Genomic DNA, 26,350 nt, shown 5'->3' with positions numbered 1-26,350 from the left:
TTTGAATAAGTTCACACATATTTCTTTAGATAAAACATAATTATGCGTTTGAATAAGTTCACACATATTTCTTTAGATAATATATGAATCGTGCTCTATCTGAACAAACTCGTTAGAATGCCATTTAAAATATTTGGTAAGTACATGGCATGCATTTTAATGGGCATAGCAGCAATTTTGCAATTAGGTTAATGACTTTTTTTTAGACTGTCCCTGTTTAAAATACATTTTATTTTCTCTTAACAAAATATTGACTACAAGGATGCTCTAAGACTTAATAGAACGCACGGCAACTGAATGAATTTGCAAATGATGTCAATAAAAACTATTAAAATAGGTTCGATGAGAGCTTTTCGTATTTTAATTATTTTGTTTACGCCAGGCAATTAATTGAGTATGAGCTCTTATCAGCGCAGATACTTTTCGCTTCGTTATAATCGAAGAATATTGAGTTCCACTATATACTAATATTTATTTGCCACCTGGCGAAGATGCTAACCTTCGTTCCCGCCCCACTGAAAAGTCCAATTTCATGGCGTTCTAATTGCCCCAGCTCCTTCATAAATCGTTAAAGTGCAAAATATTCTCGGTTTTTGCGGGGTTCTCTGCTCTCGATTCTCGTTTCTACAATTTCGTGTTTATTTATACAAATTACAGCGAAGAAATAGGGGGGAAAAAGAAACAACTACAACAAACAAACAAAAATTTCCACACATTAAAAAGGTTTTCGTAGCTATGAAATCAACTCACGTGAGCGCTGCTCGCGTCGACGTCGCCGCAAATACATGTTAGAAATAATAACAAAAAAAAAAGAAAAATAAATCGCAAAAAAAGAAATACAACCGAAATAGTGAAAAATAAAGAAACTCGCGAGTGGCAGATAAATCAGAGAGGGAGAGAGCGAGAGGAACAGAACCTAAAAACATTGAAATGAACACTGTAGTTGCCGCAGTGCCAAAGATTCAGCTACAGATACATCTACATCTGCGGCCAAAGATACAGATACAGATAGAGATACTCGAGTTCGTACAACTACAAACGTCAGCGTTTTGTTCCATTGACGTAATAGCCGGGCAGAGCTGAACAAAAAATCAACACTTTTGCATGAGTAAATTGAAATGAAACAAAATAAATAAAAATTCAGCCAGAGGCGCACAGGCCGGCTCGCGATCTCCCAGATACTCCGGCCATCCGCGAGATACTTTTTGGCTCTCTCACTCAGTGAGAGCCGCAATATCAAAAAGTGAACTTTGAGACGCAGTGGAAAATGCCAAAAGTTTTGCGCGCGTGTGAGTGAGCGAGCAAATGATTAGAAGGCAATTAGAAGCATTGCACTGAAAAAAGAGAAATAAAACTTCTTGTACTCAGCTTACAATTTTTAAATGTATTAATTTAAAAGTTGTTTATAGTTGGCCTTAAAATATGAATACAACACGATCCTATTACATTTTTTACTTCAAGAGATTCTAACATCCTTCAAACTGTCACCAAACCATTCATTACTTATCTAGGTAACATGCCAAAAGCAATTGAATTTTTAATTATTATGTCTCAGTGTAGAAACTGAGCTATAGGCGGCACAGCAAGGAAGAGAGTATCTTAAGCGAAGCTTAGCAGCATGCTTAATATCTCTCTGTTTTAGTTATAAATTACATAAAAATCAGAGAATATTTTGTTTAACTTTTTTTAAGTTGCGCGCGCTGAAAAAAAAAGGTTTCCAAAAAAGAACAGGCAAAACACGCGGCCAAAAAAGAGCGAGAATTCGCACAGAGCGAGAGCGTTATTTCTAAGCCCAAGCGTGTTGTATCTGTGTTCGAGCAAGCTCTGCATCTGTATCTGTGAGTTTGCCCTTAGCCGCTCTCCGTACTGTATCTCTCTCATTTCAGGCGGCGTGTTTCTACACTTTTACACTTTGCAATGAAACGAGCGCGTGTGCCAGTCAGAAGTTAGTTGAACATTCAGCGCCACAAAAGCCACACTAAAAACATAACAAATTAAAAGCGAAAAATTCGAAATAATTTCACATTTTTATGCAGAAAAAATTGGCAAAAATAACGTGACCGAAGGCAGAGATAAACTATAATGAAAGCTTTAAAATTGGCCAAAAACCTAAAGATTTTAAGCAAAAAGCACGTGTCACTGCCAGGCAGTTAACGAAAAAAGTGTACAGTTTAAAACCAACTGATGTGTATTTTAAAAACCAAAAAACAAGCGCGTGTTTGTAAGTTTGTCTGCTGGCATATATATATATATCTATATACATTTGTATCTTTCGTGGGAAATGTGAGTGTAATGTTCATAGTGCAAAAAGCATTGTAAAACAAACAGAAACAACAATCAGCTGACTTGCGCGCACTCTCTCCCGCGCTCGGCATCTCTGGCTCTCCGTCTCTCCACCTTTCTCTCTCAGTCACGGGAAATGCATCTCCGCTGTGGGATAGTGTAGAGTTGGCCCCACTTCCGCATCCTCTTTCCGCGGCCGCCTCTTTCTTCTCTTTCACCGTCTTTTTCGGCGACCTTTCGAACTTCGAATTTCGGTTTTTCGTAGGCGCTTGTCACATGCGCTCTGCGTCGACAGCGACGCCGGCAGAGCGGCCACAACTACACCCGCAATAGGCACCCGAGGCGAGCCGAGCGCGACCGAAGCGTATTTTTACAGTAAAAACAGCAGCACACGCTGAAACACTCACACGTCGAGCGTCGTTCGTTGAGATACAAACGCACGGATACGCGGATACCAGAAAAACGCACCGCATAAACGGTACAATTAAAAAGAAAATTCTTTCCTCTAACCAATCTGAATACAAAAAAAAAAAACACCAAAGGATAATACACACCCCTAAAAATCAAACAAAAATCACCTATTAAAAGCATATATCATAATATAGAAATTTAAATAAAAGTCCTTAAAAGTCGGTGCGTTTGTGTGTGTTTTGGTGTTGTTGCTCGCGTTTCTGTTGTCAACATTTTTCATCGATTTTCCCTGTCGGGCGCTCGTCGTTTTCGCCTACTCTCTCGCCGTCTCTCTCTCGCCGCCACCCACTCACCCATAACTATACCTAAAATTCTCCAAAAAATAAAGAACACAAAAAAAATAAAGAAAATAAGAGCTGCTGCAGCTGCTTCTTCTTCACCAAATCTGCCATCTCTGTCGCACGCCGGGCGACCAACTATTGCAAATGCCATATTAGTGCTTTATAACTGTACAATAAGATATCACATACCTACAAGATACAGATACATATGTATATAGAATACAAAATAATATATATATAAATATATATAGAAAGCCAAGCAGAACTCTAACCAAAAAGCAATTGATTTTATTTTTAGTGCCGCCGCAGAAATAAAAATAAAAAACGCAGAAGCGAAAAAGCCTAACAACAAATTTCAGCGTTAAACGTTTTTCAAACTGAAAACTGTCAACAAAAAAAAAAGAACACCGAGGAAAACAAAAGAGAAAAGCCACAGCAAAGTAAAATACTGCAACTAGAGAAACGCATTCGGTATTTGCAGCAGGAAAGCGCTATAAAAATAGCTTAATTAGCCAATGAAACAACAAATTCAATTACACAAAAATAAACCTAACAAAAGCAACCAAAAAGTCAGCGGAACGTACTTTTTAACAGCCACATGAATTAGTTTTAACGCAAAAGAAAAAACAGAAAACAAAACACCCAACATTTCTTGTTGTACTCGCAAAAGTTGTTGTTGAAACATAAAAATATTGTTGAATGAATTCGCGGTGCCTTTATTTATAGCCAGCATAACAAAAATCCAACAGAAAAGTAATAATATACAAATATATCTATATACATCTCTATATATAACACGACAAGTATCTATGTAAAAATCTATAGAGAAAGATCGTATATATATAGACAAAGCAATAAAACGTAACGGGAAACGTGCAATATTTTCAAAGGTTTAATTAAATTAATTTCGATTGTGATCCAAAAAACAAAACAACATATAACTAAACTAAGCAACCAAATCAAAATAACCCTCAAAGTGAGATACGAATTTCGTTCGTTGTAAATTTAATAATTGATTAATTGTTATTGTTGTGAGATAAACATCATTAAAACTCTTATTGTTGCTAAAAAATCTATAAGAAAGCAAAAAGAAACCTAACTGAAAAAGCAACAGCAAACTGCAGGCCAGTGTAAAACCCGCAACGAGACATTTTTTTGTTCGTGTATAATCACAAAATTTCGGAAATTTTTATGAAAAAATGAGCGACAGGGAGCGATCGTCCCCAACACTGATCGAAACTGGTTTAAAAAACTTAATTGGCGGCCGTGATGGTAACTATCCACTGATCAGCGGCATAAATGGTGAGTAGAGAGCCCCATCGAAGGGTAAAAGATACTTGAGCATAATGTTCTGCAATTGAAACGTTTCGAAAATAGTATGTACTAAAAAGAAAAAACATTACCCGCAAGTGCTGGCAATCTGTTACCACTTGAGAAGCACCCACAAAAATATAGCTCAGACCTAAAAAAAGGCAAAGTCATAAAATACGAATTATTCTGTGATTGGGTCATCGCACGTCCGGAAATATGCAAAATAACGGGGGGGGAAATAGAGGAAGCGCTTTTGGGGTGGCAGAAGGCAGAAGATTTAGACACGTTTCGTATAACCCAAATCCAAATTAATGGCAAAATAATGTTTAAAATAAAACCGAAACATTTTTCATGTCTTCCCCGAACATAAATCAATTTGATTGCGGTGGGAGTGGATTTTATTCGGGTGTGTTGCCCGGGCAAAAGATGACCCATTTGGGGAGCCCTTTCCAGGGCTCTTCATTAGGGCAGTAATGCAAGTATCTTTCTATCTATCTATCTATCTATCTGTCTATTGGTTCATGTCGAAGTACGCTTCAAATCAAAATTGATAAGGCTATTAACCCGCCAGCAAAGGGCGAGTGGGGGCAAAACGAGCTGAGGGTTGTCGCAAGGTTAAAGTGTATAAAGTGCGGAACATGGTCAAGTCGAGCGAGTGTCGCATGCAGCACTCGTGGTTGTGGGGTCATTGAAGTACATTGAACGGGGGCTGACCCCGCCCAGATCCGCCTCGATTAACCCCCTCCTCAAGTGCCGGACACCGAGACGGTGTTATCAATGCCTTTACCCATTGAGCAATCTGGGTCGGCCATCGAATTATTGTAAATAATTAGCTTTTAGCGTCTGTAGGAATATTTTTGGGTTAAGTGGATGACATTTCGGTCGCCTCGCCATGGAATTTTTTCGGGGGAGATTGTGGTTTCTATTACTCACTAGATTACTTTTAGTTTATTTTGTATTTTTTTAAATTTAATACCATACCAGAGATACACTTGTCATTTAATTTATCCCACAAATAAATCAATATCTTAGATTGATTTTGAATCTAAGTTCGAAGTTCTTTGATTCTGCTGGTACCATTTATTTATCATCTCAAGGCCGTCGTTTATCTTACTTTGCTGCACTTGCATCCACTTTTCATTGCATTTCAATTGCAATTTCTTTTTCCAAACAATTACACAGCAATTTTGCTGCACCATCTTGTTGTCTGGCATTTTCACCCGCCCCACACACACATTTTAACCCGTTTAAATCTGTTCCAAGACATTTGCATAAGAAAGGAATTGCTCTTGACCAGCATATGGCTTCGAAAAAAAAAGAATATCCCATCTCTGGGAAGGAATTCGATTCAGAAAGCATTTTAATTCTCTTATTTTTGCCATTTTTGTGTGCTGTGGCATTTTTTTTTGTACTTTTTGCTGCCCCGCCCACCGGGGAACGCCCACTTGGCTGGCGGCAACGTAACCAGAAATCAATAGCATAAAAGCAGAACGAGAAAATTCCATTAAAAAGTGTCATAATCGGTCAGCATAATGAAAAGCAGGCCCAGGTCTCCCCTTTCATTTGGCTCTCAAGTTGTTTCCATAAATCAATAAGCGGAAACCCGAGCACTCACTTGTGGCAAACCTTTTTCGTCTGGCCAAAAGCCTTTGTATTTCATTTTTTAATTTATTGTAGCATACGTATTGAGGCTGTCCTCTAGTTTTTTTAGCTAAGCTCTTTCTTTTGTTTTAATTTTTTCCGTACTTCTTATCACCCAAGCGTTGTCGTGTGTTAACAAGCATTTGATTACCGCATTAAAAAAAGGAAAATTACGCTTTATAAAACACACTAGTTAAATACGGCAAAATAAACATCGGAAAAGAGGGTGAAACAGGCTGATAAGCCACAGATAGCCAGGGGCAAGTGTGAAGAGCGTTGGATGCACAGAAATAATTTTCTAGAGTTTTTGGGGTTTTTATTTATAGAGATACAGCTATCAATATGTATCTAAGGGATTTGGCATAAAGTATTTCATACTAAATACCTCTTGATCTTTATGATGAATCATCCTAAAGATACAATATTTATGAACAATTAAACTAACAAATCTCCCAACCTAAACGCCATCCTGTTTTTACCAGTGCAACAGTCCAAGTGTAGAGGGACGCCGTTTCAAATCAAGTGAGCGATAAGCCGCACTAAACTACAAAATCTTACATGAACCAACTGGCGAGGGGGGAGATAAGATTGCCGGACTTAGTTGCAAGGAAAGGAGTCGCTCGTCTGGCACAAATCACTCGCCTGCCCACATAAATTCTTCGAGTGTAAGACAATAAAAGCAAAAAGCCAACAGCAGCGTGTGCCGCCGTCGAGTACAAAGCTCAAAAGTTGGTTTAGTTCCTCTGATAAGCAAAGGCATTTGATTTGTATCTAGCTGATGAGCTAGTGATCCAATTGAAAGTCGGATGAGTCGTCGGTTTCAGGGGGACTCATTCGCCCAATTCCAGTTATTTCCAAGTCAAATGCTTAAGAACTGAGGTTGCACGGATAGTTTCTTATTCAGATTTATGGGCATTATTTAGTTAATCAAATTACAGAGGGGTAAATGTGTCAAGAGATTTATAGGAATTTCCAAAAGGAGGTTGATCATGAATATACTATAATTTATACTTAGGCGGTTAACTCTTTAGATATCACTTGAAGCTAAACCACAAATCCCTCTAATTCCAGTATTTTAAATCATTAAATAAATACCCACTCTCAAATATATTTTCAATTTTTCTACTGGTAATAAATCAGTATTTTATATTCCTTTAATAATAAAATGAGGCTCTCCCCTCTTGAGAGTAATTAGAAACAGTCTTAAAACGCCATCAGGGATCCCGAAATTGCCAAGCTAAATCACTTAGCCTGCTAAATATTTGAGTGATTCACTTTCGTATTCATTTCCCCCCAGTTAAATAAACTTTAAAGTGAAACATAATTGCTTGCCATCACCTGTACGCCGTCCAATTGAATTATGAAAGCCAACGAATGCATTATTTCAAGTGGAATTTAAAATGCTATCTGCAAACGCCATGTGGCTCCGTCTCGTTCCATAACCACGCTGTCTTTGCTCGGCCTGATGTGCAATTATATTTCATTCGATTTGCATGTCAATGTTGCATAAAACGAAGCGCCGGCAATTGGCATAAATAAATGACAGCTCAAATTGTTGTTTGACCGAGTAAACAAGTGGCAGGGATTGACTATCTCCTCCCCTCTCCTTTTTTTGCCTGCCCATCATTATTGATTGCAAATTAGTAGCTAATCATTAATCTAGATTTTTTTCCAATGACAATCTCCCGAAAGGAACGCCGTGTGGGTCGTCAATTGATAATGACCAAAGTGAATCAATGTTTATGTAATCACATCGATTACCCATGCATTCGGCTTGCACTTTGCATGCCTGTCACCACCTGTGAAGATGGCGATTAAAATGCATCGAGCTGTGAACATAAGTTTGGCACGAGAATCCGGCTTTGCCCTTTGGAAAACTTCTAGCCAACTCATTGATTCATTGACTTGGCTTTATGCAATTAAAACTTTTAATTGAAAAACCCGCCTTGAATGGTGGCGAATCTGAAGATAAAACATCCGTGTGTTTTTGCCATTTTAATTAGGCGAAATGTGTGAAAAGCTCATAGTAGAAATATCAAACAAAAGTGGCTACAAAGTGTGAAAAATATTTTTCATAAATATATATTTAAATTCGCACGGGGCAAGAAAGCGGCTGCAGCTGAGGAAAAACCAAACTGAGCGGGCAAAAATGCTGGCGTGTGAATTTGTCATGCCAGGCAGCTGGTGGCAATTTTTTCGTTGTTCCCGCAAATTGCGGTCAAACAATATGTTTGCCATGTCTATTTTAGAAGATCGCGATGCGTATCAAAATCGCATATCTGCAGCATTATCTATACGTCTAAATGTGTGCAAATCTTTGGCATAAAGTGTGAGTGGAAATGTTTAATCAATTTTTCGCTGACTTGGCCATTTAAAAAAGTAAAGTAGGAAATTACTCGCTGGCATTTGGCCATGCCAACCTTTCTGTATCATCCGCAGCAAGGACGTCGGCAACTTTTTGTACCTGGCGAAGGCAGCCATTCAAAAAATAGGGGAAAAGAGGAAAAGCAGCAGGAAAATGGCTGAAAAAGGAATCAAATTAAGGTTAAATACCACAAAGCGAGCGAACGCTCACAACACACTCGTGTGGCTGTGTGCGACTTAAATCCGAAACTAACACACGGACAACTAGACGTATACGTATTCTCCTGGCGGCTCCTGAAAGCAGGCAACACTTTTTGGCATTTGCCGCCCGCCGACTTCGGCTTCAGTTTCGCTGAGGTTCACGTGCACTGGGAAAAATATTGCTCTTTATTGTAAGTGTTTTTGACATTCTAACAAGTAAGAGGGGAATATTATTAATGCACACATGCAATAAAAATCTTTTAAATTAATCGAAGTGAATGTTTGAAAAAGCTGTATAGTTTTGTATTCAAAAATAAAAATTTTATTTCTTTTTTCTTTTAAAATGTTAGTGATTATTTTTCCCGCTTTGAGGGTGAATAACAGAATAACTATTTATGAGATTTATTTTTAAATGAAATAAAGAGATTATTTGCTTTTAAAAATCCCACAAACATGTAAAACATTTAAAATTTGCTATGATTTTTTTCCGGTGCTCAGAAGTATGCTCTTCATTTTAATAATGTATTTTTCATTTCGCCCAAACCCTTTTATCCTTAAAAATGTATTTAATAAAACGGCCTGGCCCTGGGCAAACAATAATTTTTTGATGTGCTCTTAAAGTTGCTCGTAGGCGTTGCCACCGGAATTTCTGTTGGCAAAATGATGGACAACAACAGCAACAAGAATAAGAGCCGGAGTGGCACATAAAACAAACTGCCAGGAAGTTGGAAAACAGTCACGAAAGCCAGCCAGCAAAATTGAGCACTAAAAATAACAATAGCAACAGCAAGAGCACATCGACAAGAGGGCACTAAAACATTCACAGTTCGTGCAACATTAATAACAAAATCCATAAATGAAATAATGTTGACTTCATTTGTTTGCCCCCGCGATGACGTCAAAAAGGATATGAAAAAATACCAGAATTAGGGGGAAGAAGCAAGCGATGGGGGAAATGGAAATGGCAACAGAAATAAAAGTTCGCGAAATGCCGAAAAATCGAGGAAATACAAAGGGAAGTAACCCTCCTTGGCGGCACACAAAAGACACACAGACCTATATAGAGTTTTGATACCCTGCCCTCACCGCCCGCCAGCATTGCACAGATTTTTTCTGTGGAATGTCCTGTCGTGCTCTACGCCCCTCCCCCATTTCACCCCGCTGGCGTACACCCATGAATTGAACATGTGTTGGTTGTAAACAGGAAGCAGCAGCGGCGGTGGCAGAAGCCGAAGCAGCTGGGGCCTCAAAAATACTCGTATCCGAAGAATGTTGTGCCACTCAGCCAGGGCAAGCGTATCCCCCGAAAGATCCCCCCGCTTACGAACACACTTTCTAAGCCCCCTTACGCTGTGTTTCCCGACTGGTTCGGCTTCTTGCTTTTAGCCAGGCGTAGCATGTTGCAAATGTCAAAGTAGCAAAACCCGGAAATTCGAAGGACATGTTCGAAATACGACGCCCACACACTGGGTGGGTGGAAAGTGCTCTCCATAGAGAGACTCAAGGGGAGAGAAGACAAGTCTCCAAAAAGGCAGAGACATGCGCAGTGCATCTGTGAGCATGGTATCTCTGAGATTCACTTACGTTTTTGTTTTCATTTTGGCCCGTAATTGTTATTGTCTTTTATGAGCCGGTAATACTAGGCTTGCTCTCTTTTTCCCCCATTTTGCACGACTACCGCCCCCTCTCGTTTACCCAGAAAACATAAGCCCAACTAAAGCATCTTAAGCCACGTTAGTGTCTTGCTGTTTTAACTAACACTAGGAAAACAAGAGAGCTTTGCCTAAGGCCCCTTGCTTTGTTTTTTTTTTTTTTATTTTCTCTGCCCCTGGCGGAAAACGTGTCTAAATTGTTAAGACTGGCTCCCCGATTAGTTGAACTCAATCACGAGTTTCAGTTTAACAACCAAGGGAAAATAAAATAAAATATTGGGCAAACAAAGTTGGCCATTTAGCGTTTAATAAAGTGAGACACGAGGCGATATTTCAGCGCTGTGATGAAATTGCAGACAAGATGTATGGGCACACGGGGCGTATGCGTAATCTCCAGACAAGGTTTAGGAAAAGATAAAAAGTAGGGGTAATACAAATAGAGAAAATATAAGAAGTAGTGGAGAAACCCCTCTGGAAGCTTAACAAAAGTTAAAAATAAGCAAATTAGGATTGAGATAGCTACACCCTTTAAATTCGCCCCCCTTCAAGGTTAGTTATATAGGTGTTTGTCACCCAGCTCTTGACATTTGACAAATTACCCCCGTTGAGATTATTTATATGTATAAATACACTCGCCGCTATCAAAGGCACTTAAATCCGATTTTTCCAAGCACATTTTCCTAATCAGTTTCGTTCGTGGGTCAACAAAAATCACACATTTACCTTAGCTTTTCCCCCAGCATAATCAGTTTTTTTCTCGCCTTGCTGACGTAGTTCGGGCCGTTGATCATGTGCTGAACGATGAGCACTAAGGCGGAAAAAAATCTTGGAAATGAACGAAAGATAGAATCTGCAAAGGAAAGCGTGAAAAATGATTTCAACTAAACATTCTCAACTGAGGGAGAATAGTAAACATTTTTATATTTCTCAGTGCCCGAAATGATTTGCTTTTGAAAATAGAAAAAATCCAAGAGGAAAAAAACAGCAACAGAGAAGCTAAAATTAGTTAGCGAAATAAATGAAAATTGCTGCAACAAGTAATTGCAATTTGGAGCTTCTTGGCAGACAGCCTCCGCTGTCCCGCGCCCCGGACGAAAACATCCATTAGCTTAATTTACCTTTTAAAATTGTTTTCATTCTCTGCATATCTTTTGGCATTCGTTCGTTTTATTTTTAATTGCACAAACATATTTTTGGAAAATTCGACTTGCCGCATAGAATGTGTGTGCGTGTTCTTTCTAGTTGGGCTGCTCTTTCAATTAGTCTTTCGCCTTTGGGGGTGGCTGCTGACGCAATTATCAATTGTTTCCAGATTACTATAATTACACATACATAGGTACTTAAAATATTTTTGGCCATGCGGTGATAAGGCTGTGCAGTTGACCTCAATTTGTGCAAAATGAAGCCGAAAAACAATCACTAAAGACGGGAAATTGATCGATATCAAGGCTGTTTTTTCTTTCACTTTTGTTACGGCTCCGTGGCGGATCAAAGGAGTTAGCATTCATAATATTTCTTATCACTTTCGCCTAGGAATTGCATTTTTATTGGCTCTTTTACGACTGGCACTGTTGATATGGCCAAGAGCCTTCGAGGAATTACTTAAGAGTTCTCTGTATTTGTATATAATTTTATAGCAAATAGCTCGCTTGTGCCTTGGGGCTAGATAGCCCCAAACTTGATATGAGCGAAACTTCCTGAAAACTATGATAGATTCAGTTATTTGATATTCAGGCTTATCTGCCCTTTTGTGAAAACGTACGCACATCGATCTTAATAATCTCACTTGCTTGAATTGAAATTTTATTTGCCTTCCCGGCTCATTTGTCACGGAGACTTCTTGTGTCAGCGGCTTTTGTTGGACAAACAATCTAAAGTCCCTTGGATACTGACAGTCTGTAGATATATGTACTTTATCAATTAATGTTTACGATAAGTCAAAACGCAGAAGTTGCAATTCTATCGATATCCAGCTGAATTCACAGACATTTGGGGGCGGGCTAGGGGATATTATAAATAATTTGGCCTTTAGCTTGCAGTTTATTTTCCCATTTGGGGGGTGCGGTTCTATAAACAAGGGATTTATGGGAATTAAAGGCGGCTATCGCTAAAGGAAGCACTAAAAATCGATATCAATATCTTTTCTTGGTGTCTTCTATTATTTATTTATCCATTTTCCCGACCTCCTTCGTTGTCATCTTGCCACAATGTCAAAACACCAGCCCCTTTAATGCTTCTCGGAACCCCTGTCAGTTTCTTGGGCTGAACACGCATCCCTAACCAAAGGTCGTTGTACAAATGTGTATCCAATCTCAATTATTGCTGAATCGCTCTACTTTTGATCCTTCCATCAAGTTTTCAATAAAAAACGTGTGCGGCACCGAGGTGGTTGTGTTGTAAAAAATTGATTAGTTTATAACGAAGGCAAATTGAGCTTTAATTTGTTTTGAGTGGGCCCGAGTAACTCGGCCCTATGTGCGTGACCAGAGTTGCGATTGTAGTGGCGCTTACACTGTACATAAGGTCATCATGTGGGTTCGGGCTGGGTTGGGGGTGGTAAGCATGGTCAAGCTGAGTCGGGTCAAAGCAACAATTTGTTGGCCATTAAGCTAAAGATTGCACAGGGAGTGCAAGTCGAGACATTACTTAGGGGGGTTTTCGATGAAATATTCAAAGCGCAACCCATTTATAGTACACAGAGCGGGAGAGAAGGTGGATGAGCTAGTTAAAAACTAACTACTAGGCAGGGAATATAATAAATAGGTATTTTTTACTGGAGTAAAAATAATTTTATAAAATTAAATAGCTGGTACTCAGAGGCTGTTTATTTTTTTTATATTATATTTTATATTGTTACAGATTTTTTGGGACTCTTTTATTCAATAAATATTTTTTGAGCTGATTTTTAAGACACCGAAAAGAAAACACATCCATGCAAATTAATAAATACAATAAATTATTTTTACCACAGTAATTGTATTATCTTGTATTAGTAATGCTTTTCTTTGGGACTTTTTTATCCAATTAATATTTTGTAGCTGATTTTTAAGGCACCGAAATGGCACTACATGGATTGCTTTTTTGATAACATTCCCTAACTAAAACTTTCTTGTCTCCTGAGTTATTGGCATCTCAGCCAGGTGATAAAATCAGTGCCCTCACCATCAGAGACAGCGCACCGCCCCCCAATCATTTGCCCAAATCAAAGACGGGGGCCTGCGAGTCATTATATTAGTCTATCTATCGCAGCGGTCCTCTTTGTTGGCCTGCTCTGCAATTAGTTTGGCTTGCATTCGCTTGACATTTTGCCTGGCCCATAGCACCACTTATATCGCACACCCCTTCGATCTGGGCACCCTTCCACTCTGCCTCGAGTATCTCGTGCACTCGCTTTTGTCAAATGACATTTCTATTTCTTCTAGTAACTCATACATGGCCGGCCGACGTGTAGCCATAGCCATAGCCATCCCGATAGCCATCCCACATAGACGTGTGTTGCCAGGGGGGATCCCCCGGTCCGCTGGGCCCCTTCCTGTACATAGTCTGCCACTAATGTGGCGTACGTTTTTTGGCCAACACTTTATCAAGATGGCAGACGCCTTGGCTCCCGGCCAGAAGTGCACACAAAACTACAACATTTTACCTAGGCTAAAATCAGGCGACACAGCGGGGGGAGAGAGCACCTTGAGGGAGTTTTGTTATTCCCAAAGAGTCGAATGTTCAACGCAATTATCAGAATGAAATTCTAGCCCATCAAAGTTTCAACGAAATTTTCCGAGCCACCACCCACCGTCCTCCCGCCTGCCACGGAAAAATAAAAACTCAGATGAGTCATTCGCCTTTATATCCATTTCCATTTGGTTTCTTTTCCTTGGCCTTTGTTAACTGATTTGTTTTCCTTTTTGGAACTATTTATCTTGGCCCAACTTTTCATCGAACGGAAGGTGGCAGTAGGGGTGGACTCGTTGACTCTTAAGACTCTTTGTCAACCCCCCTGAAAGTGGGCGACAACATGTGCCATTTGTCTTAACCTTCGAGAACATTTGGACGTCATTCATTTCTCATAATTTTTCGTGAGCTTTGCCTTCAGTTTTTCAGCTTTTCTTTTTGTCTATAAAGGTTGGTATTTTTCCACCGCCAAATGGAAGAATTTCCATTTAAACGAGTTAAATACCTACTATTTGCGATTTTTCTTCTTCTCTTGATGGCAATTGTCAAAAAAAAATATTATTCCTATTAAGGAGACCCGAAAGTTTTTCGGCTGGTGGTCGTAAAACTTTGTTGACTGCGACACTCAAGGACGTTTGATAAGATTGAACGAGCAGTGGAAGTTGAGACATTATTCTGGCCCCCAAAAATTTACCTAATTTGTATGTTCTTTTTGGCCAGGAAAATATAAGTTTATGGCAGGGAATTGGGGTAGGAGTATTGAGACATTGATTAGGAAAAATAAATCAAATTAAAATCAATTTTGTTTTGCAAATTTCGGTAATATATCTAAAAAAATTAAGCATTAAATCTAAAGAAACTTAAATAAATATTAAAATCCATGATTCATTGAACTAGAACATTGTGGGATCATCATAAATCACTTTTATAAGGAAATATAAATGTTTCGGGGGGCGGCGACGTCAGAAGTAAAAATTGTATAGAATTTTGTACAGAAAAATACATGTCTTTAGGCTAATTGTGTTGAGATATTATAGTTTTACATTTTCCGAAGTCGTAGACATCATTGAACTAGAACTTTGCCAGCTCGTTTCATAAATCACTGGGTGACGCAGTTCGAGCGGAAAATGTCCCTGACTAATTTCTATATTCCAAGTTAATCCGCCATCAAAAATATATGTCAACCAGACCCCAAATAAATTCCGAATTCCACAAATTATAAAAAAACAACCTACAACAAAAAATCCAAAAAAAAGTAATGCATACTTAAAAATAAATAATAAAATTCCAAAACAAATATTAGGTAAATAAATTCGAATAAATTTTAGAACAAACACCTCCCAACTGCAATAAAGTGTGAAAATTTGTTGTTTGATTGCCTTGATTACAGTCATCAGCAGAAGGCAGACACAGGCTGATTACACCATATAAAAACACGGTACAGGCGTTTGTGTGGCTGTGGCCACGGTTATAGATATAGATATAGCGATATGGACATTATACAATAGCAGGAGAATGCCGCCTCCTGGCATGGGGCCAATAAATTGGGCCGGGAAAATGAAAATGAACAATAAACGGCCGGAGATGAGATGAGCAATAAAGGTTGATCTGCGAACGAGGTGTTGCACTCGATAGAGAAAGTGGCCGAAATGACAAAGAGAATTATTAGAGTGATTTTAGACCAAAATGTTCCCTGGCCGCAGATATTTTTCCCGACACATTTATGGCCAATCAATTTCGAGAAAGATAATCACTTTGCTCAAAAATGTTTCAGCGTAATTTATAGAATTTTGTGGGGTAAGCTACCAGCACCACCTTATCCATGGGATATGGCTGCACGGGTATACAGGTATTCGGATTGTAAATAAAGCCCGATTCGAGTGGACATCGATAGTTGTGGCGTCTCGTCTGGCTTTACCTTATCAGCTATCAGTTTTCGATTTTTAGGTTTAGCCTTTCGTATTCAATGGGCATTTTATGAGGGCAGCTATAAAGCATATTTTATGTGGGTCATATATAATTAAAGTGATGGATAGGGATTTGGACATAATCAGAAGACTAATTTATGGAGGCTCGGATTATGCAGTAAACCAAGTAATAAAAAGCAACAATTTTTACTTATAATAATAAAAAAAGTATTTCTATTCCATTAAGATTTTTTAGTCTTTGGACAATTAGTCAACGGATCGGTTTCATAAATCAAATTCCCCATCATAAATTTATTTCTGAACTTTTTATACGGTCACGCTAATTTCTTGGGGAAACGCCTTAGATCATCGCGATGACTTTACATCATCATCGAGCTTGACTTACATTGTTCTTATAATAGTGGGCTGTCGTTTTTGACACCTCGATGTGTGTAATATTTGCCCAGTCAGGCCCGTTTGCCTAGCTCATTGTGTGCCCGCCGCCCGGGGAATTCAGCCCGACTTGATGACTACTTTGTCTATTTACCCTATCCGCCAGATTAAAGTGTCACGAGTGTTCCACTATGTTCGCTGCTCCGTGCTGCCCTCCATGTACCCATGCCCAGCCATCATCATCTTTCATCTCCTTTGGCCTCCCATCTCCCCGGGTTCTCGTTGTCAATTTGCGTTTATTAGATGCACACGGCAGAAAGCGAGGCCTGAACTACGGATAACTGGTGGATCAGGTGGTTCAGAGAGGGGGTTCCCCACCCAATGCACAGGCAGAAAAAGTAGGGCTAAAATTAAATTTTAAGGTAGAAGGGCACTTTGTGAAGCCTAAAATGGGAACCATTCATTGACTTACATTTTTTAAAATAATTAAAATTCTGAAAAATACACCAATTATATTATATTATTTATTTCCTTAAAGAAATCTTTTCTTGAAAGAACTAGTTTTTTTACTAACCACTTTTTAGATATATTTAAAAGAAATACTATTTGCATTGCACATTTTAGGACATTTCTAAGATAGTATAAGAATCAAAGAAATAAAACAAATGTAGGATCAGTTATTTAATATTTAGCATGATTAATGATAGCATGCTGCTTAAAATCGTGCTTTAAAAGCAAACAATCTTCTTAAAATAAAAATAACCCTATTAATTTTGTGAAATTTGAAAGTCCTCATAGGTTTAGTTTAGTATTGATGTTTTTTCCCAGTGCTGACCAGGTGAAGCAAGGCAAGGCAGGGTGTGGATGGCTTGGCGGACTTATATGTATGTGGAGACGCGAACCTCGGCACTTGAGAGCAGCTAGGCGTGCTCAACTATTTCACTGCTGTTTTCTTAGACCCCCAGTACCGCCCCCCTAGGAAAAAGCCGAACCGCCGCCCCTCTGGCCATTGCCACACATGCTTTTTATTCAATTAACACGCCGAGAAGAGGCCAACTGAGAGACATGCATTAATTTAAGCCAACAACAGCAGCAACAAAACGAGCTGAGGCAGCTGCCAAAAAATTGACTTAATTTGTTGAGCAAACAAAGAGAGGATGGGAAAAAATAAGAAAAAAACACATCACGAGCAGCCAAAAGGGGGTTGGGCGAAAAGGGGTTAAGAGAATGGGGGGTTTGCGAGGGTTCTAATCAAATAGCAATCGACATATTCCGTTAATTAGCTCAGCAAATAAGAATAAACTTTTACTTTTTTCCTCTTGCCAGGATGTTACAACTTGTTGTTTGTCAGTTGAGAAGGGGTAAAAAATAAAAAGTGTAGGTTTATATTTAAATTAAATTTTAATTCCACATATTTTTAGTGACACAAAACCTAAAACACGTTTAAAAAAATATAAAATTAAAAATAAAAAATAAAATAAACGTTGTTATTATTATTTTTTTATTTTTTTTTATCTCAAAAATTGCATGGTACCCTTTTTTGTGCGGATTTAATAGTAAAATATCTGTGCAAATTGCAAACTTTGAGATTCTTTTTTTAGTTGAATGTGTGAGATATTTAAACCAAATTACACAGAATGCAGCTAATGCTTTAAGCACACTTCCGGACGGATAGACAAAGTCCGGACATTGACTAAGTGCCAGGTTCTGTACTCTGCAGAAGAGGCAGACTTCTGGGCAAAGTTGTGCTGCCCTCGGCCGCAGTGCGAGTACGAGTATATCAAACTGTGAGATGCAAACGCATTCGGCAAGTGGCCACTGTGAAAAAGGAAGACGAAATCGCAAATTGAAAGAGCTGCAAAAAAGTGAAAGAAAATTTGCATAAGAGACTGTGAAACGGTTTGCATTTGATGAAAGTCGATTCATGGCTGCCCACGGGGGGCGGAAATGGGCGAATGGGTCGGGTGGGGGTGTAAGTAGTGTGTGCCCCACTCAATTCATTGAAAGACAAAAAAAAAGAACAAGAAGGAAAAACAAAAAAAAGGAAATACTGACAGACGGAAAACTGCAAACAAAAAACACTTAAAGTAGCAACGAGAACAGCGACAATGTAGGACCCAGAATAAAGGGGGGTGGCGGGAAGAGCGAAAAACAAAAGGAAAACTGTAAAATGAAAATTCCACCCCAAGTCGGGTCCCTTTCCATCAGTCCGCCTGGTGTCGCTTCATGGTTTGCTTCATTAAAATTTGGTTTTCATTTCAATTAAGTTGCGGTTTGGTTGGCCGGAAAATGGCAGGAAAATCAAAGCAATTGTTGGCTTTACGATTAAAAAGAATGGGGAAAATGCCAGTGGTCGGCGGAAAGTGTTGCAGGCAAAGAGTGCAGGCGATTCCCAGTTGGCGAAGGGAAATTGCGGCGGCGAAAGGGTAAAAAATAAATTAAAGTAAAAATATATAAAATAGTAAAGACTAAGGGGCAGTAAACTGCGAGTGAACTGAGCTAAATGGGAGATATAACGACAAAGACCTTAAACCAATTTGCCGCCCAATTAATTTCTTTAGTTAGCTAATTTACTTAAAGATTTCTCATGGATTTATGGGTAAATATACGTACTGAAATTTGCCGCGGGCCAAATGGCAAGCCACCCACTCACAGTGAATACAATACACCTGCGCCCCCAAGTTAAGGAAAACCAAAAATTTGGGAAATAAAAACTTTAAGGTGGCAGAACTGCCTGATGGATGTGGACGAATATGTTTCAGAATTTTCCTAAATTCCGAAATTCCCGCCTCGGCTTGTGGGAATTGGAATAGAAAATTCAATTTGGCCTTTGATCAAAGATGAAATTGCATTTGCCGCTCGGGCGCGGCAAAGTGGGGCAGATTTATTACTATGAAAAGTTGCATATGGCGAACAGGGCGTATGAGGTATGTGCATTCGTCTAATCATCTGCCAAATGGCCACGAAATGCGAAATGCGAAAATATGTTTGCTCACTTAATGAGCCAACAAGAGTGCGCAACAAATTTTCCCACAGCTAAATCAATAAAAAATATTATTCACACATTTTCCTCGCTCTTAAGTGGTTTCTCAATTGCCACTATTGTGCTGGCTGAATTCGTTAATTACTTGGAAAAGTGTCAAAAATGCAGAGGAAAATACGAGTTCAACGAATTTATAAATCGAGAAAATGTCTCGGGATTTTTGACAAATGCATTTAATGTTTCCAATGATTGCCAGTTGCTTTAAACACTCGAAAATTTCCTTGCCTTTTTTTCTGATTCTTTTTCGTAGTTTTCCCTTTTAAACATGACGGCAAACATGTTTTCCTTGATTAGATCGAGGAACTTTTCTATTCCCTTTCTGGGTGAACAATTTTTAGAAATTAATTGTTTTCCCAAATGCGAAAGTGTCTTTATTTCCCCTCTAATACACCTTATACACGAATTGCTTTCTTTAATTACCCAAAATGACCGAACATATGTATTAACGGCTTTACATAAAATTGTGATTTTAATTAAAATGGTTTTTATTTTTTTCTTTCTTTTCAGGTGAGTGAGCTCTTTTCAAAAATTATAATTGTTTGGTAGAATACAAGGAAATGGTGAGTAGAAATAGAGGGATATATTTCAACAAGTAATATGCACATAATAAAATGTCACGTCGAAGAAATGGTTTAGATAAATGATTTATCATTTAAATGAGAATAAAATTGAAGAAATTTTTTCTAATTGCTATAAAAAATATAATTTTTTCCTTATCCCAAGATCCAATGCCGCCCCAATAAAAGCCGAAACATTTCATTTCCACTTTCAACTTTATATGCTAACCGACAGCTTAGTTAATTAACACTCGTCGGCAATTACAAAAAAGCAAAAAGCAAGCTGAACCGACAACAACAATAAAGAGCTCAATTAACGCCACTCATGGGCCAAAATCGAGGGGCAGTGGGGGGTTAAGCGACCGATGAGATGTGCATGCAAACAACATTTTTACTAGTTCGAAGTAGTTTTCATGTGAACGACAATTTGAAAACCCGGTTGCATCATTTCTGACAACAAAGGGTTAATTTCCATTACGAGCTTATTGAGAGCGAAACGCAGGAAATTGCCATTGAGTAGGTTTTTTTCAAATCCAAAAAAAATCATTGAAAAAGTACCAACATGTATATTTAAAAATGAAAACTATATATAATTTGGTTATTGGGCGGCGAAAGTTGAGGAAGGGGAACACGCGTGGAGAATGCCTTTGATTTTATTTTGGGTTTAAGCAATGTTTTACACATTTAGAACTGTCAGAAGACAAAGTGTCTAGAAATTCTTGCGAGCACAAAAACTAAATGAAATGGAAACTGAATACAGGAACAAATATAAGAACGTGGCGTTTTTTTTTGTACCCCAAAACTAGTTCTTAGTTAAATTATTGAATTTTAAGCATTGGGTCAGCTGCTTCCATTTTTTGTCGCAGACCATATTTCCCAGTTTTGTTTTTCAGCTGTGGCGCCATCTATCGCGGGCAACTGGCAACTGTCAACCATTGACATTTTCTGAATGAATAAAGTTATAAATAAACAAAGGCGAGCGCAGTATTTTTTTGGGCACGAAAAAAACATTTTTATTCAAGCTATCGAAAAAGTGTTTTCACTCTAGTTCCCTTTCGCTTCGTAGGCAATTTATTTTTGATTAATCTGTGGGTATGTCGACGGTGGGTTGTATATTTTTATAATTACGCTAATTTTTGAACAAATTAGACTTATTAACAAAGTCATCGGGGAGTAAATCATTATTGTCTGCGTCAATGCTGAAAGTAGAGCAATAATTAACGAAGCAATTGTTTAAATATCTGAAATTAAAGTTTAATATATACATATGTATAAGTTTGACCTACAATTTTTCTTCACCTCTTTTTTTGTTAGTTCAACAAAAATTGAAAAGAATTGTTTAAAATGACTGAAGTTTAATGTTTAAACTTAGATTTTCCTCGATTTTTTTTTAAAATTTCAAATAAAGGCAAGACACTTTATTAATTAGTTTTGTCTGATGTTTCCATTTTACGTAGAATGCTCTAATGCCAGACGTTTTAAGCACATTGGAGGTTTAAAATAGGGTACGAATTTAATATTTTGTACTTATAAAATAGTAAATATTATAAGTTAAAGATTTTTTGGTGTAAACAAATATTTTCAAATTTCATTAAATTGTATTTGTTGTAAATAGAGTAGTAGAGTAGTATACTCCGTTTTATTTCAAAAGATCATTTAACTATCTGCCCCACTGTGCGGAAAAAGCTCTAGAGCCACCTACCGGCTGCTGTGGTGAAACCGAAACGGAAAGCTGGCGAAAGCTCTGAGATTCCGCTCTTGCCTGCGCTCTCTTCGGAGCGGCAGAGAGCTTCTCGTTTTGTTTTTTGCTGCAGGCAACTTGTCTGGCCGCCTACCACCCACCGCCCCCCACTTCCGCCCAGCCGCCCACCCAGGCAGACTGCTCAAACATTGGAGCCCATCGGCGGACGCAAGACCGTTGGCTGAGACACGTGCGCTGGCCGAATCGTTCAGATTAAACGATACATTGCCGCCGCCCCCTGAATGCTCCCCTTGAAATTCGCGCATATGATTAATTAGAATTCTTACTGCCTTAGTCTTACCCTACGACAACAATGAATATCGAAATCAAAATACCATTTTTGCTGACGTCCTCTTCGTTTGTTGTTTTGCTTTCTGCCCGGCCCCCCATTTTCCTCCCCGCGGGGTCACATGTTTCGCCAGGCGACGACCTCAGCTGCGTTGCCGTTTCTTCGCCTCTTGGGCTACTCGAATTTCCAGTCCAAAGTCGGGCCAGGTGATAAGGCCGAAAGGGGGGAGGACAATCCCCTCGGTACCCCAGACTTTAATTACGTAAATCAATTTCCGAGTGCTGAACTTCAACTTTGCACCTGATTCCCCCGCCGAAAAGTGTCTGCTCGCAGATATGAAATTTCAGTTTATTGTCTGGTCAGCGGCGAGCCAAACCAACCTGTTGGCCAAGTTTCACGCTGATAAGCCGCCCGCAATATAATTTTTATTCTCCGCTAACTAGTTCTATAAAGCCGTCAAATAGCGGCGGGGGTTTCTAAGATATGGCGCATGTATGCCAGCCAATGAATGAAAGTTTAGATAAACTGCTGAGATACTTTTGGATTATAAGAAGTCTAAGTTAATTAAAATATGGCGTGTCTTAGGCTATGAAGATTTGTATCTAGCGGATGGCAAGGGCAGTATCTAAATAAGGTCTAAAATAACATAAGATCAGGTAACTTGATTTAATAATAATTGTAATTGTTGAACTTCAAGATCAATCAATCAGTCTGAAATATTTATTGAACTATTTAGCAGATCAATCTGTCTCTAAGGGAACTATTTCTTTTTAATTATTTGTAAGTTAGCTTTTAATTAGTCACGTGGGAACAGTTATTTGATGTTAATTATATCTAATAAAATAAGAAGAACTTATGTATAAAAGTAAAGTCCACACCCTCTTTAAAGTTAAATTGAATTAGTGTTTCAATAAAAAAAATTCACATTTAATAATTACTCACTATTATCTATGACTTAATTACTGCTACTAAGAATCAAATGACTGCATTTTCGCTTAAGTCATTACTTAGCTTTTCAACTAATAAGTATTAGTTCCAAATGAAAAAAATGTAGTTTACAGATAAATCACTAAAACTACAATTGACTGGGTTGTTGCCCTGATTCAGTCCAACTACCCTATTCCGAATGTACTATATTATCCCCTGAAAACTTATTGTAGATGTGCTATCTGGGTCAACTGATTGCAGGCTCTTAATAAGCCAGTTGTGCCATCGTAAAAACGTTTAAACATCTCAGCTTTTCTAGGTAATTATTAGGCAAAATGTTAATTTACGACCTGCTGCACTAAACACGTGTATAATGACTAGAACGTCGCAGTGCCAGACCCGGGCACCCCGCTCTCCAGACTTGTAATACCCCCATATGGAACCAGAACCCAGACGGTTTCCATGCGAACACAGCAAATCGCAGAATGTTTAATTAGGGTTTGATTGGCTGGCAAATTCTGCGGCGACATTTGATTGAAATAATGCACAAAAAGTTTCCACGATTCCCCAGTACCAAGAAGTCGCACGGAAACAAAATACTACAGGGGAATACAGGGGAAAATATATATTTGTATTTCTATAAGCTCTTTGTAAACTTTTTGTTTTGTTATGATAACTCAGGTCTTACAAACTAGAACAATATCAACTGCTACTAAACTCTAAGCTAACACAAAAAATGTTGCCCTAACAAATATCACAAACAAATAGGTTTTAATTGTATTCAAATGCACAGAACTCTGGGAAAAAGTAATTTAATATTTTTAAATTTGAAAAAAGTTAATCTTGGCTTTAAATTAGTTTTTAATTATACAGAAGGTTGTTATGTGAAATTACAAAATTTTTATTTTTGTAAACTTTTTAGTTTTTAATTATTACTGTTTTATGATCGACATATGGCAATTTGTACCTTTAAAAAAAGCAATTTTGCTTCGTTTGCTTGCTTAAAAATTGCAGCAATTATTTTGTTTACTTTCTGTTTCTGTTTTTGTGTTCTCCGCTCCCGCTTCCGATATTTATTCTGCACAATTTGCTTTATTTGCACATCTATGCAGTGTGTTTTCTGCGCCTTTATTTTTGTTTTTTGTGCTTCAGATGCAAAATAAGCGGCCTGTGAGTGTGTGTGACTCATTGATTCGATACGTGGCTGTGTGTGCGATGCTTTAAATTGCTATTTATAAACCAGCAACAGCTTCGTCTTGGCCTCAGTTGGGTTTTGCTAAGCGAATTCTCCCGCTCTCAGGGCTCATTCATCCGTCCAAGCGCCACGGCGTATCTATGTGACGGACGGCGGCTGTATGGGTGAGGGTGTTTTCGAGGGCTGCCAGTGTGAGTGAGCCACTCGTCCGCACACACACACCGGCAGAGGGAGGCCGGTGCACGTGGTAGCGAAACGTGATAACGCAGAATACAACAACTGGCAACAAAACAAACAGAAAACCTGACGACGCCGCCGCCTCTGCCAGCGTCGCCGTCGACGTCATTCTCTCTGCCCCGCCGCCTCGGTCGCCGCCGGCAGAGTTCCCCGGATTGGTCCCCTCTTCTCGGCTTTCCCGGCATATAAGCCCGGCCAATAGCGAGCCTCTGCCGCACATCCTTCTGCCATTGGAGCCGAAGTAGCGTTCGTTTTTTCGACTTTTCACGAAGTTTCACTTGACTTGTTGCTTTGGCGGTTCCCAAAATAGCCACTGCGCTCCACGGGGCGTATACGCGATATTCCCTGAATTGTCTCGCCTGGGAAAACAGGTGACCGAAGTGCACTTCGCCCCATGAAGGGTTTTCAGAGGGTTGGGTTGGGTTTCTCAAAGGGGTTTTTGTTCGAGCGAAGAATAGCACAAGGTTGGAAAACAGGTGGGTATAGAAAAGTTTTTGGGGCGGAAAAATGGCCAGGTTATTCTCTCAGCTCTTTCAAAAAGGTTAAGTAAATGGGGAAAACTATGAAAACTGAAAACTTTATTTGTTTATATTAGGTACACAACGTAAAATATTGCTAAAATATACAAAAATACGAGTATATTTATTTTTAAACTGTCCTTTAATTTAATAGAATGATTGATTAAAAAGGTAAATAAAACGAAATCTACTGACCTATAAAACATATGAACTCAAAATTTAAGTTTTTAAAATTAAGAATGTCATTTAAAATTTATTATAAATTTAATTTTTTCTAAAGTTTTAAGTTAATTATTTTTAAGAATTTAATTAATTTTAATACTAAACATAAACATATATCTTCTGAAGCTAGGGAAATAAATGCAAATAGTAATTAAGGCTTAAACAGTTGTTAAAAATTCTGATTCATAGCTTATAAACCTTCAAGTGATCAATAAAAACTGAAACTTCCAATGTTACGAAAGTCTTGGAAATATCGGAAAAATAATAAAAAAAACTTCTTAGAAAGTGCACCCGACCTACGCCAACAGCGAACGAGTATTATTATTAAAAAGAGACCTGAGAAAACCCTCGGATAGTTTGAGAATTTTTCAAAATTTCCAAGAAAAATCTGCGACCTACGGCAATAGTTTAAGGCTTTCGAGGGAACGCAGATTAAGTATACGCTCCGTTGCAGCTACTGCGTCGTGCCATTGGGTTTGCCCAGAGGGTTAAGCACCTAGTCGCAGACCGCCGCCGCACCACCTCCCCCGAGATCTGCTTACTGGAAATGACGCAGCGTTAATTAGTCGCTGGCACAGAGGCAGTCCTGTGAAGCACATTACGCATACGTCACGTGTTGCAGACGCATCAGTACCGCTTTAGCCGAATATTGGCCTGGCCATTGGCCACGCACTCCAGCCGGCCTGTGTGGTTATTGGCCATATAGGGGGTATGGCGTAGCCCTCTATGGCGAAGCGACTGGAAACTTTTGAGCTGCACTCATATCTCTATCTGGCCGCGTATCTACGTGTGTATCCGTGCACGGCTATCCGTATCTTCGAGTGCGCTTGCCGTTCAACGTGCACCGCTCTCGCTCTCTCAATTAACTTGCGCCTGTGTGCGTGGCCGGTGTGTCCGCAACACGTGCTTAGAACTGTGCTAGACAGTGGGCTTTGGGTCATATTGAAATCCGCGTGACTTGGCCGCAGCAGCGCTGCCGCCGTCGACGTCGATGTCGCCGATTCTGCCCCGGTGCCCGGGTATATACAAACAAAAATAGCTGTGCGCAAAATAATAGCAGTGTTTTCCGGTTTCTGTGTAAATATTGTAGACAAGAATAGGTAAAAAGTAACTTACAATAACAGTTTTATATATTTGTAAAAATAGTAGCATTACTAATTAGGAATTTTATGGAAAAAATCATTAATCTTTCAAATATCAGTAAGAAATGTAGTTATAAATATTTCTAAAAAAATGTACAAAATTCCAAAGCAGGAAAATAATTAATAAAATAACCTCTAGTTCCAAAAAAAAAAATTATAATAGTAGCATTACTAATTTAGAATTTTATGGAAAAAAGCATTAAACGTTCAAATATCAGTAAGAAATATAGTTCTAAATATTTATAAAAAAAATGTACAAAATTCCAAAGCAGGAAAATAATTAATAAAATAACCTTTAGTTCCAAA

The 26,350-nt window shown here is 38.7% G+C and overlaps 1 protein-coding gene across 6 annotated transcripts in view; it reads left to right on the top strand.

Moving 5' to 3' along the window:
- LOC108034775 (hepatic leukemia factor) overlaps window positions 1–26,350 on the top strand; it is a 58,655-nt gene that overhangs the window by 11,029 nt on the left and 21,276 nt on the right. Inside the window, exons 1-2 of one of the 6 annotated variants that reach the window (XM_017109728.3) lie at window positions 1,920–2,221; window positions 3,334–4,337. The exons of 2 other annotated variants lie outside the window; for them this stretch is intronic. In XM_017109728.3, the coding sequence (XP_016965217.1) occupies window positions 4,235–4,337 (103 nt within the window). In that variant the 5' untranslated portion in view covers window positions 1,920–2,221; window positions 3,334–4,234. Of the gene's footprint in view, window positions 1–1,919; window positions 2,222–3,333; window positions 4,338–26,350 lie in introns of those variants that run through there. 3 more of the 6 variants (XM_017109727.3, XM_017109733.3, XM_050886434.1) reach the window with 3 other exon arrangements.

This window comes from Drosophila biarmipes, chromosome 3L, assembly GCF_025231255.1.
Source record: "Drosophila biarmipes strain raj3 chromosome 3L, RU_DBia_V1.1, whole genome shotgun sequence".
Lineage (NCBI taxonomy): Eukaryota > Metazoa > Arthropoda > Insecta > Diptera > Drosophilidae > Drosophila > Drosophila biarmipes.
The sequence above is the reverse complement of the archived record's forward strand: the minus strand, read 5'-3'. Positions and strand labels throughout refer to the sequence as shown.